Genomic DNA, 13,744 nt, shown 5'->3' on the forward strand with positions numbered 1-13,744 from the left:
TTTTTTTAAATTTCAGCACAGATTGGTACCGAATTCCAGTATTGTGACAACCCTAGTTTTAAAAAATTATTTTAATTTATATTTAAAACGCTGTACATTCCGATCATGACAAGATAACTTAAAGATGTTAAGATCTTCTTAAACCCAAACAAAAACGAAACTTCATCTGTCTTTAAATTTTTTTGGTAACTTTTCACGCACAATTATTTTTTGCATAAATATTTTGTTTCTCAAATTGTTCTTTCTTTACGTTTAAAATTATTTCACACAGCTTTGCATGTTCAGTTTACTTGCGACCTAAATATGTTCCCATCACAGGGTTTAAGATGGATGAGCACACGGACACCTATGACATTTTCTAAGAGACGGTTAAGCATGCAGCCTTATGCCTCATACTATCTAAAAACTTACAGAGAATAACTGCACAACAAACAAACCACATCATCACGAGCTTTCCTCGGACCGTTGGCCTGTCAGGAGTTCTCACAAGCTTTTGTACTTGGGATAATGTTTACATTTTTTATATATTTGGATTATATTTTATATATTTGGACGGTGTAAAGGAATCTGTATGGCCTGTTTTTAACTTGATTACAAATGAGTCAGTGGGTTGAGGTTTCAGCTTAATTATCGTTTTAAAGTTCAACTTGATGTCGTTGTTTAATAGGCAATCTCACCAACACTGTACACACCGGACTGCATGTTTTGTGTTTAAATGCATGACTATCTTCCAAAACGTTTTTCAAAAGACGTCGTTATTTGTATGTAATAGGACAGTATTTTTATTGCATTTAAAGTGCATGAATGATGTCAGATCTTCGTTAATATTGGACTTTCAGAAGAACAGCACATTTCTGTACGGAATTTTTTAGGTTTATTGTTAATTGCGACTTTTGTGTTACTTTATGCATCAGGCTACTGTAGGTGAAACACTTTTTGTGACACAAACTGGTGTAATTTTTTAGTAGACCGTATTTTTCCCGCCTGTCAGATGACCGATTGCATGCTGCATGTTAAGTGAATACACTGTACACGTTGACATGGCAACCTGAGTGCAATATGTGTTTAATGGTCAAGTATAATCAAGCATTTGAATTACAGTAATGTTATATAAAACCTAATGTTATGCACACCCTGTTGTGACATTTTATCCAATCTGTAATCACAGACTTTAGTGGATGGATTGTTTGTCACGTGGATCTGGAGCATGTTCAGATGAACAGGGTCACTACTGTTACGTTCACACTAGAGCTTCACAGCACTCAAAACCATTATATCATACATGTATATCTCAGGGATGTCCAAACTGGGTCCTGGAGGGATAGTGTCCTGTATAGTTAAACTCCAACTTGCTTCAACACAACTGCCTGGAAGTTTGTAGTATACCTTGAAAGAGCTTGATTAGCTGGATCAGGTGTGTTTAATTGGGGTTGGAACTAAAATATGTAGGACACCGGCCCTCCAGGACCGAGTTTAGACACCCCTGATATTTATTTATTTTTTATTTATTTATTTATATATATATATATATATATATATATATATATATATATATATATATATATATATATATACATACATACATACATACATACATACATACACACACAGTTGAAGTCAAAATTATTAACCCCCCTGAATTATTAGCCCCCCTGTTTATTTTTTTTCCCCCAATTTTTGTTTATCGGAGAGAAGATTTTTCCAACACATTTCTAAACAAGTTTTAATGATGACAGTTGATGACAGTAAATAATATTTGACTAGATATTTTTCAAGACACTTCTATAAAGCTTAAAGTGACATTTAAAGGCTTAACTAGGTTAATTAGGTTAGGCAGGTTAGGGTAATTAGGCAAGTTATAGTATAATGATGGTTTGTTCTGTAGACAGTTGGGGAAAAAAATTAGCTTAAAGGGGCTAATATTTTTCTCCTTAAAATGGTTCATAAGTTAAAGACTGCTTTTATTGTAGCCCAAATAAAAAAGATTTGTCCAGAGGAAAAAATATTATCAGACATACTGTGAAAATTTCCTTGCTCTGTTAAACATTATTTGGAAAATATAAAAAATAAAAAAATAAAAAAAAATCAAAGGGGGACTAATCCTTCTGACTTCAACTGTAAATCTATCTATCTATATATATATATATATATATATATATATATATATATATATATATATATATATATACACACACACACACACACACACACACACACACACTGCTCTGCTGATGGTTTCTTTGGTTTTTTTTTCCAGAATTGTCAAGAATTACAGATTATTGGTATGTGTTTGTAAAAAAAAAAATACTTTTATAAATATTTTTTAATGTTTTACTGTTTGTCAGATGATGTTTTGTAATAAATCATTGACTGGTTAAGAGGGAATACCACTGCCTTTTTTTTTTTTTTTTTTTTAATTAATTTTTTTTATTTTTTTTATTTATTTCATAAATTACCATTTTTGGTACATGTAACAACGTAATTTTATGTAAAAAAAAAAAAAAAAAAAAAAAAAAAAAAAAAAAAAAATATATATATATATATATATATATATATATATATATATATATATATATATATATATATAAAGCTTTCTTAAAGCTGAAAGCGCTGAAATAATGATATGATCCTGATCTGAACCTGATGAAATCAAAAATTCAAAACGTCATTTGATGTGTCAACAACAGTAGATTTTTACTTTTGTGGAGGTTACAGAAAACTTTTTAGGGGTTTACCTTTATTGTGATAGGACAGTGGAGATTTTACAGACAGGAAAGTGTGGGGTGCATGAGATCAGCAAGGACCTCAAGCAGGGAATCAAACTCGGGTCGCCTTGGTGCTACGTGTCGACACTAAACCAGGGGTGCCCAAAATTTTTCTTATAAAGGGCAAGAAACCAAACTTGTTTGTGTGCTAAATACCGAACTGTATTACTTAAGTTTTTATGAGTAATTTCCTAATATTTAAAAAGAACTACAAAAGATTGCTTTAAATGATATTAACTGATGCAGTATATTTTTGAAAATTTTTAAAATGAACTTATTGCAGTAAAAACATAAACTATCCTATTAATAACTCAATTTAATTCAAAGCTGAATACACTAAGCTGCACTTGCCTTGATTTGCTAACCAATGTTTTGTGCATTGTCCTCTGTCTGTTAAAAATCAGATTCATTTACAGAAACAAAACAAACAAAAGGTTACATTAAATTGGAAATTATGATCTCTGTCAAAGATATTTGGCGGAGGGGGCTACAATAAAGAATTCAATTCAATAAAGAGAGACAAAGCTATATCTGTAAATGGGCAAGAAGAAAGGTTTAAATTGAGGAGATTTAAATCAAAGGCTTAATTGATGAAAATCAGTTAATAGATGAATCAAATAATTTGATGTTATGATCTATGAGAAACTCACCAGTTAGAGGACTATGGGAAATTTGTGAAACTGAATATTAAGCTAATGATCATAATAAATAAATTTTTAAAAATCAAACATTGAAGATCAAAAATGTTCCTTGATAGCTCACAATGCTCTTCCTGAGATGTGCAATTAATTTATTATATTTTCAGTTATTTAACACAAAAGTTTTTGCCTTGGTGCTCTTTAATCAAAATCTGAAGGAAAGTGCCTCTTATGGTTCATTACCACTTAGAAGTACAGTATGCATTTCCACTGTAAAAGTACCAAAATAGTGATTACCACTTTTTTGGGACCCTTTGCTGAGGGTAACGATGAAACGGTACAAAAGGGTGGAGCTAGACTTGCTGCTGAACACTAGTGATTTACATAGAATCTTCACTTGCATCTGCAACAATTAATTAATACAATGATGGTGTGCAGCAATAAACCATGCTAAACTAAAGCTTATCTTTTGTTGTGACAGCCACATGGTGAGAAGCAAAAAATGTATCTGCTCTATGTCTTCCATTGTTGTTTATGACACTGTTCACATAACATGTCAACATGAAAACCACGAGGGTTGTTAAGAAAAAAAAACAAGGGAAAAAATGGGGAAAAGACTCCGTGTCTCCGAGTCTGTAGACACAGGTAAACACGAGTCTACAACTATTAAAAAAACTTGATTTGACCAATTGCGAATGCGAGCCCACAACCAAAGCACATCATATGTTGACCCATAAAGAAATCAAAACCGACCATATCACAAATAGTCCTGAATAGCTCCATTAGATCGCTCGATTGATACTTGTACTGAACCTTTCAACACAATCTCACGTCTATTCGATTTAGTACGATTTGCTCATCCCCCAATGACTGTTGGGTTTAGGGGTGGGGTTAGGTGCCACACCTACTTTTTAAAATCGTACAATTTCGTATGACTGAACTCGTATGAATTCGTACCAATTAGCCGCTAAACTGACAAAACGTAAAATACGTTTTCTCGTGAGATCAGGCTGGTACGAGTTTGAATCCCTTTGATGACATGTAAATTATAAATATTTTTTTAGATTAATTTTGCTTATATACTGTTCTGCCACACAAATATTGATATGAACAATGTCCCTGACACCAAGTAAAAAGAATATTTAATTGGTATGGGCATGTTTTGTAGCTGTGAAAAAGTGGTGACTCTGCCAATCTGCAAACATGAATAGCTTACATCTGGAAAGGGTCCCCAGTCAACAAGGTCACCAGTTAAACCGTAACACCAGTTCCTCTCTTTTTTTGTGTCTACGTTTGAAATAATGAACTTGACTGCACAAAGGGTGCCATACAGTATGTGAACGGTCCACATAACTTTCTTCTTTGAGCAAGAATGATGTTGAACGCAACTTTCTTATGTACACCACACCTACTAAGAAAGGGTACTTTTGGTAGTGGAATTGCAAGCCCGATGGTGACCCATACCAAATCGTACTGTATTGTACTGAACTGCTTAGTGGAAATGAGGCATTACAGTATAAACTCCTTTTGCTGGCCTCACAAGCACATCATCCAACAGCTATCTAGCATTCACCTGTGTCTCCCGTCCAGGTACTGGTCAGGCTCAATCCTACTTACTGTAGCTTCAGTGGTTGACCAGGCTTGGGCTGCAGGGTGATGTGGCATTAACACAACACAAGTAAGGTCAGTAGAAACTTCTGGCTTGACTGAAAGGTTGATGATTTTAAGTTCAAGATCATTCCACCAGCAATATACAGTAAAGAAAAACATGGTAAAAAGTGACATTTTTGCCACTAGGTGCTGCTCTCTTTAGTCATTTTTACACTGTGTGGCAAGACTATACTCTGGTCACTTTACTTGGTCTATTTGGCATGGTTTGCTTCTGAAGTTTAGTACCAACTAAATATGAGTGGGATTACTGACATTTAACAGCTCATCCATATGCCATGATCCCTTTTTTACCCACCAGAGCAGGGGCGTCCAAACTCGGTCCTGGAGGGCCAGTGTCCTGCAAAGTTTATTTCCAACCTTAATAAGAAAAACCTGGACTAGCTAATCAAGCTCTTACTAGACTTTCTAGAAACATCCTTGAAGGTGTGTTAAGGTAAATTGGAGCTAAAATCTGCAGGACACTGGCCCTCCAGGACCAAGTTTGAACATCCCTGTTCCAGAGTTACCACTTTGTAAGGATTAGGGCATATAGATGAGCACTTTTAAATGGAATGTGCTGTTCAACACCAAACAACTTTCCCGTGCAAAGGATCATGGGGGCCCAAAGTGCCCACCAGATGAACAGTTTGGAATCCTTCATTCTGAAGGATTCAGTCTAGTTTTGAGCACTTTGGTTAAGGAAAAACTTCAATATGGTGGCCATGACTGTTTTTACAGAAGTTTTACTCCAAATTTGGAGCATACCAATAGTATAGTTGGGAAACCTCTACTAATATTACATCATTCCTGGTCACCCCATGAATTTCAAGTCTGCATCTAGTCTTGTGATCACAATACAGCCACATTAAGGCAAGAAAGTTATTTTAAATGATTCAACAGTGGCTTTTACTGACATTAGCCAGATGACTACAGCATGTATACATCACTTTTTCACATCGATATAGCTTACTTGGAACCTCAACCAAGGTTTGACTAAAAGCTATTACAAAGTACTATGAACTATACATCACAAAACAGCTGTATCAAGCTATACCATGAAATGTAAATGTGCCATAAATAGCTGCATTTCCACTGCTGGGCCAGTGCGAGCCAGTGCTTTTATCCGGCCAATAGCCCTGAGGCTTGAGCAGTGAGGTGGAAATCATGTCACGTTTCCACTGTCGGGATAGTAGCTCACAACGCGGCACACAAACCCCGTCCCCAGAATTCCCCCCAAATCAAACATCACACATCACACCCAGTTCAGCGGGAATCAGGCACATAAAGCACACCATCACAAAATGATTAAAATGAAAACAAGTGACACCATTTCCCTCATTTTTATTTTTGGGCGCATGTACTCATGTGCAATCGGAAAACTAGTGTAACGGCAGCACACCATCTTTACCAGACTCGTGCAAACTGTGCCTCTACTTTTACTATGCCCTGAAGCCCCAGCTGGCCCTCTTTGGCTCAAGGTATTCGGTGGGCCGAAAAAGGCCGGCCGCTGGCCCCGATCAGGCCCCGGAAGTGACTGACACTTGCTTAGGCTTCTGGAGGGCATGTGCACTAGTAAGATCATGCAGAGTTTATCTTAATGTAAATCTGTTGGGGGAAAAAAAAGAAGTATGATGTGGACTTACTTAAGCGAATTTTCTTATTTGAGAAGCCATGGCCACTTTTTAACTAAAGCAAGGGAATAGCATAGTAAAACTTGTCTATGATCCTCCTAAAACAAGATAAAAAAATTATCAATTGTGTGAAAACAATCCCTTAAAGCATTTTCCATATAGGGAAACCCCATTCCCGGTTTACATAATTGTAACATCTAAAATTCCTTAATGTTAGATAATTTGGTACCAGAGTTACCAGATTCACATTTCTATGTAAATGTTTAACCTGACTTGTCACATTGTTTGCTCTTGCACAGATTAAACCATGTACTTTGGCACTGACCTTTCTTTCCATTTCAAAATAACTGGTCTCAGTTCCACTGCACAAGTGTCTCTGGATGTTTGACCTACTAGCAAGACAAGGATAAGCCTTTTAAGCATGGGAAATCATCCCTGCACCCCATCTCCAGCAACTATCGACAGCATCTACAGAGTTGCGCAGGACAATGGGATCCTTCCGGACATTACACTAGATGGGACGGTGGCAAATCTACTGTCCCTCAATTCCAGCACTGCGCTCGATCTGCAGTATACTGCCGTCCAGCAAAGCCTGACCGCAGACCAACTGGTAACTTTAGACACCAACCTGACCTCTATTTTTGGACAGAATGCAAATGTATCTTACGGTGGTGTCGGAGTTGTGGCACTCGCTTTGTCTTTCCTGCTTGATACTCTTGCATCCAATATTGTCAGTCAGATAGATGGCGTGACTCCAGACCCATTTAAAAAGGCTTTCGGATCAGATAACTCTTCTGAAATTGCTAGTATTGTAAGCGAATATCTCAAGCTGGTTTCTAGGAGGGCCAATGACATTGAGGACATGGGAGAAATAACTGAACTCTATGACCAGAAGTTGAAATATGCTGTGATCGAACTTTATGAAACCATGACTGTGGATCACCAGTTGAACACATATAATATTAAGCAGTGGGTCAATGGAGCAGCGATTCACCTACACATGAGGATTCATGGGATTCGTTTAGCATCTGTTCCTAAAGGCACAGCTGAATCACTGCGTTTGTCTTACAGAACAGGGTTGTCAAGGTTAATCCAGCTCTACTCTGGTTACTTAAGGCAGTATGTAAGAGAGCGGTCCACCACGCAAAGTCCTCCAGTAAAAGCGGGATACTTAATTGTTGAACCTGGTAAGAAGGTTAGACACCGTGTGGTCCACAATACCTGCCAATCACAGGCCATTGCTGCGGCAGTGGTCAGCCGAATTTTAACTGCACAGAATCTTGAAAAAATAGAAAGATTCTTTGATGAAGCTGGTCAAATCTTAGACCTCCTGCTTCAACAGAGAGACTCTTTTAAACTACACAGGCAACAGAAAACTCAGTCTTAACTTCGTTTTGTTATTGTTCACTATTTTTCCTGATGTTTATTTTTTTTTCTGATTTTCCTGATACTACCTTATGTCTAATGCTACATTATAACATACTACCCTGCAGGCACAGGACGTCATATTGAAGTTGTACCCCAACGTCATGGGACCGTTGGATTTGTTTGGAAATGAAAACTGAGTTGACGTCAAAACCCAACGTCAGGCCGACATCAATCTCCAACATCCAACCTAATTCAACCCAAAGTCAACCAAATATCAATGTCTAATCATGTTACACCTTGACGTTGTGTGGACATTACCACTATGAAATCTATCCGACATTGGATTTTGGTCACGTTCCAACACAACCTAATCAACCAAATATCAGCATAATTTGACGTAATATTGGACTTAAACGGTTGGCTAGACGTTAAATTTTGGTCAACTGAAGTCATGACCTAAATTTAACCAAATATCAATGTCTTATGATGTTTTGTGCCTGCTGGGTATATTCATAATGTTGCCATACTTTGCTAACAATGCTAAATGCTAGGTTACTTTTGGATTTTAAACATCAGAAACATGTTTTACCCTATTAAAGTTTGTTAATACAGATTATATAACTTGTTAATTCTTGATTGTAAGTAGTACAGTGTCAAAAACAGCAACAGGTGATGTATAAGCCATTTAGCTTTCACAGTTTTGGCTGGACAATTTCTGCACACAATGAACACAATAAACACAATGAACTCTAGGAAATGCTTTACTGATCCCATCAATCAGAGGAGAACTGTCAAACTTGTCCAAACTACAGAAAGGCAACGGTAACCTAAATCACCTCTTGCTACAATCAAGGTATGCTGAACAGCATCTTTGAATGCATTACATGTTGTATCTTGAAGCAGATACAGCTACGGCAGTATCACAACAGGTAATATTCCTCTCAGCTAATAGGAAATTAAAGCTGGCAATTTGCACTTTGCTCAGAACCGTATCAAGACAAGTCAGTTTCAGCTGCAACATTCAGATGGTAGGTGTAAATAATATAAAATCATGAATTTATCCTGCTTCTTTGAACAGTTTAGGCCTCTGGTAATATAATGCCACTCGTTTCACTCCTTAGTACCAATTGAGCATCATTTAAACGCCACATCCTACGTTAGCATTGCTGCTGACCATCCTTTTATGACCACAGTGTTCAGATCTTGTTATGACTCAAAGTCACCAGATCTAAATCATTTGGGTTTTGGTGGAATTGTAGATTTACGTCATGTATGTGTGTAACCCTGACAGTCCTACACCACCCAACCTGCTCCAAACTGGGATTGAACAGGCGACTGTCCGCATGGGAGTCAATTGCTCTAACAAGGAGGCTAAAGACCATGACATCTAATGTTTGTCGCAAGAGCACCTTTTAGAGGTCAGAGGTTTACCTGCACAGCACTTCACTTGCTGGCATCCACTACACTCACCCCCTTTAAAATCTCACTCCCATCTGGGTCACGGCACCAACGTAACCCTGCCAGTTCTCCAACACCTAATCTGGGATCGATCCAAGCTGGGATCGAACCAGCGACTGTCTGCATGGTAGTTGTTTGCTTTAACAAGGAGGCTAAAGACCAATGCCTCTACCATCTGTCACCAGAGAAACTTTTAGAGCTGAGAGAAGTGAGGTTTCCCTGCACAGTACTTCACTAGCTGGCCTCTGCTACATTTGCACACAATTTCTTTGCTGAAACTGTGTGGAATTTTATCATATCAATAAGAAATATTTTAGAACTTAAAACTATGTAATATTTGTAACTACACCACCTGGCAACCAAGCATAAGTTTCGGTGTTAAAAGCCATTGAAAAAATAAGTGCATTCTGATTCATTACAGTAGATATATTACCACTGACATGTTTTTGGAGCTATCATAAATGCACAAACTGCTCTTTAACTGCTGCTTTAAATGTATCCTTGTTCAGTCTGTGAAATCACTGCTCAAAAGTCACATACCATAATGGAAAACCCCCTTTATTCATTCAGTGATTTCATAATGACATTTTAGCTATAGAGAAATTAAAAATGGCAGCTTGAACTGAACTTATTTAAAGTACATAAATACATTTATTTGTTAATGGATACAACAACAAAAACATCAAAGTTCTTGCTTTTTTAATCATTGCTATATGTATCAATATGTACATATGAATCGTTTTTTTTTATAATAATTTCTATGCAATTATAGAACTTTGAATCTTCACAGTATGCATTAAAACAATTTTAATACAGTATTATCTCAAAATTCAGTCAAATATTTGCCAGCAAGCCCACATTGTTCAATCGATGAAAAAAAAGTCTGTTGCTGTCCATTTTTTGTCTTTTTTTGTGTTTGACAATGTGTATTGGCCTTTGTACTACAAGTTAAATGCTTGATTCTAATTGGCTTTCAGATAATCGAACATCTAATGTAATTCCAGCCAGGTTTTGACCACATTACAGTTACATACAGTGATAAATAAAAGTACTAAACAATCATACTCTAGTAAAAAAGTATCATTACTTGACAACTTTTACTGCATGTAGACTAAAAGTATCTGTTGTAAATCCTACTCAAAGTACAGTATATAGGTAAAAACTACTTCTGAAACTACTCAATTGTAAAAAGCAGTAATACACTGTGAAAACTATTATATACACTTTATACCCTGTAAGTTAAAAATGTAGCTGAAATCAGTGTACACCACATTAGGTTAAATTATTTGCCATTAATGCAATATAAATTTAAAAGTGGACTGATTATTCTACTTAGCCAATCAAAGTAGAAAAGAAAAACATAAACAAATAAAGTAGTGACTACAGGTTGAAGGAAAATAGTGCAGTAAATGTACAGCACTAAAATGTACTCAAGTAAAAGTACACCTTTTTAAAACTACTTAGTAAAGTACAACTCCTGACAAAATCTACTCCATAACAATAATTTGAGCATAGGTAATTGGTTACTATACACTGGTTAGATATCACTACGCCAAACAATTTCAGTTATTTCAAATTATTTCACAGCCTAAAACCAATAAAAAACAAAACAGAAGGTTTTGAATGACTAGAAACTAGTCCCATGCAGGTTAGTGTGATTTCACCAAGTAGGACATGTTCCTTTATGTCATGGTGTCCCCCAAGGGTCAGTACTTGGTCCACTTCTCTTTAGGATTTATATGTTGCCTCTTAGTCAAATCCTGCAAACATTTGGTATTGGACATCATTGCTATGCCGATGAGACGCAAATCCACATTAGCACTTCGCCCAATTTATCGACATCAATGTCATCGCTTACGCTTGCTTAGTTGAAATTAAAGCCTGGATGCAACATAATTATGCTAAACTGAATAGTTCAAATGTAATGGATTTGTGTTAACAGTTGATGGGTCTGTCTTATCACCATATCCACAGGTGCGTAATCTTGGTGTTCTCCTCGACGCTCAGCTTAGTCTGAAGCCTCAGTTTAAACATTTAACTAAAACCGCCTTTTATTATCTTCGAAATCCAGCCCATATTAGTCCTTTCCTCTCGAGGCCTGATGCTGAAAGACTTGTCCATGCTTTTATCATGTCTCGCTTGGATTTGTGCAATTCTCTTTTTGGAGGGTTACAAGCTAATTCTCTCAAGATTTAACAAAACATCCAAAATTCTGCTGTTCGTGTGTTGACACATGCATCATCTCAGTCTCACGTTACTCCTGTACTCCAACAGCTTCACTGGCTACCCGTTAAGTCTCGTATTGATATTAAGACATTGATTTTACCATATAAAGCTGTTCATGGTTCTGCTCCAGGTTACATTTGTGATTTGATATCTATTTCTTCTGCCTCTCGCTGTTTACGCTCTGCTTCGGGTCCTACACTGTTTCAGCCTCGTTGTAAACTCAGCACCATGGTAGATAAGTCATTCACACACCCAAACTTATTTTTATAAAATAAGTTCAAATTTATTTATAAATTTATAAATTTCAAATTTTTTTATAAATTATTATTATTATTCATTCATTTATTTTCTTTCCGGCTTAGTCCCTTCATTAATCTGGGGTCGCCACAGTGAAATGAACCGCCAACTTATCCAGCATATGTTTTACGCAGCAGATGGAAACATCCATACACACTCATTTTCACAGGGGCGCCGCTGGGGGTGATTCTAAGGGCCCACGCATTTTTGGGGCCCCCAGAGACATTATCTTGGGCCCACGACCTACAGACAACCCCCCCGCACTTCACGTTTGTCTGCAACCAAACCCCCCCAACCCCCACCCAGCTCTTCACTTGTCAGAGGTGCCCTTGTTCACTCACATACACTATGGACAATTTAGCTTAACCAATTTAGCTTCACATATACCATGTCTTTGGACTTGTGGGGGAAACCAGAGCACCCGGAGGAAGCCCACGCAAATACGGAGAGAACATGCAAACTCCACACAGAAACGCCAACTGACCCAGCCGGGGCTTGAACCAGCGACCTTCTTGCTGTGAGGCGATTGTGCTACCCACTGCACCACCATGCATTCCCTATTATTATTATTATTATTATTATTATTATTATTATTATTATTAATAATAATAATAATAATAATAATAATAATAATAATAATAATAATGTTCCTGGATCAACATCCATGAACAACGTTTCCAATAGCCAATCAGAATTAAGAGATACATTTTTACAGTTCATGTTAAATTTAGCTTACAGTTAAGGTTATGTTTTTCTACACGATTGTTACACAACTTTCATTCCCGTGTTGCTGGGTTTAGGGGTAAGGATAAGGTAATGGATTACATTTTCGAACACTTAAAAAATAAATTTTGCTGGTTATTCAACTACTTATTTAAAATGAGCTTAACCAATACAATTCTTGAGGGTTTTTTTTTTGGCACAACCTAATAGTTTTATGTTCAATCTACTTATATTTGCAAAAACAATTAAGTTAACTTAATCGATTTGTGTTGATTTCCCAATACTTGGTTACAGCTGGAAGGGTATTCACTGTGTAAAATATATGCTGGAATAGTTGGCGGTTCATTCCGATGTGGCGACCTCTGATAAATTAGAGACTACGCCAAAGGAAAATGAATGAATGAATGACTTGTGTGGCAACCCAACATTTTTTGCAGTGAACAAAAATGACGTTCCAGGATCATCTTAGATGTTAATACAGGATCGCATTGTACTCTGCAAAATCACACCCACCTCTCATGCTTGTTTGAGGACAAAAACCTGAAAACAATCTTGAAATGCAACATCTAACTGATCTCGCTAGTTTTGATGACCATAGCATAAGCAGAATAATTGTCCCTGGTCTGTTGAATTATAAGAAAATAATGTACATCCATGTCCACATTACCACATCGAGTCTACACTATCCTCTGACAATTCAATTATTCCTTATTTAATTAACCAAATATCAGCTATTATTATCAAACATTAACTGATTGGAGCTCCAGTCGTAACAAGTTTATAGTACGCTCCCTTCAGGCCCATCAGATAGTCATGTGTGCCTTTCTCAATGACGTATCCTCTTGACATCACAGCTATGATGTCAGAGTTCTGGATAGTAGACAGACGGTGAGCGATGACAATACAGGTCCTGCCTTCTCTGGCTTTATCCAAGGCCTCCTGTACAGTCTAAAACATAAACAAACATAGACTATGAGTTCTTAAATGA

The 13,744-nt window shown here is 36.8% G+C and overlaps 1 protein-coding gene across 2 annotated transcripts in view; it reads right to left on the minus strand.

Annotated features, from left to right (window-relative positions):
* Positions 1-10,130: 10,130 nt before the first annotated feature.
* Positions 10,131-13,744, minus strand: part of abcb11b (ATP-binding cassette, sub-family B (MDR/TAP), member 11b) — a 55,145-nt gene continuing 51,531 nt past the window's right edge. The window contains exon 28 of one of the 2 annotated variants that reach the window (XM_056467790.1): positions 10,131-13,704. In XM_056467790.1, the coding sequence (XP_056323765.1) occupies positions 13,504-13,704 (201 nt within the window). In that variant the 3' untranslated portion in view covers positions 10,131-13,503. The remainder of the gene's footprint in view (positions 13,705-13,744) is intronic. The other variant, XM_056467789.1, reaches the window with a different exon arrangement.

Source organism: Danio aesculapii, chromosome 11, assembly GCF_903798145.1.
Source record: "Danio aesculapii chromosome 11, fDanAes4.1, whole genome shotgun sequence".
In the NCBI taxonomy this organism is placed as follows: Eukaryota; Metazoa; Chordata; class Actinopteri; order Cypriniformes; family Danionidae; genus Danio; species Danio aesculapii.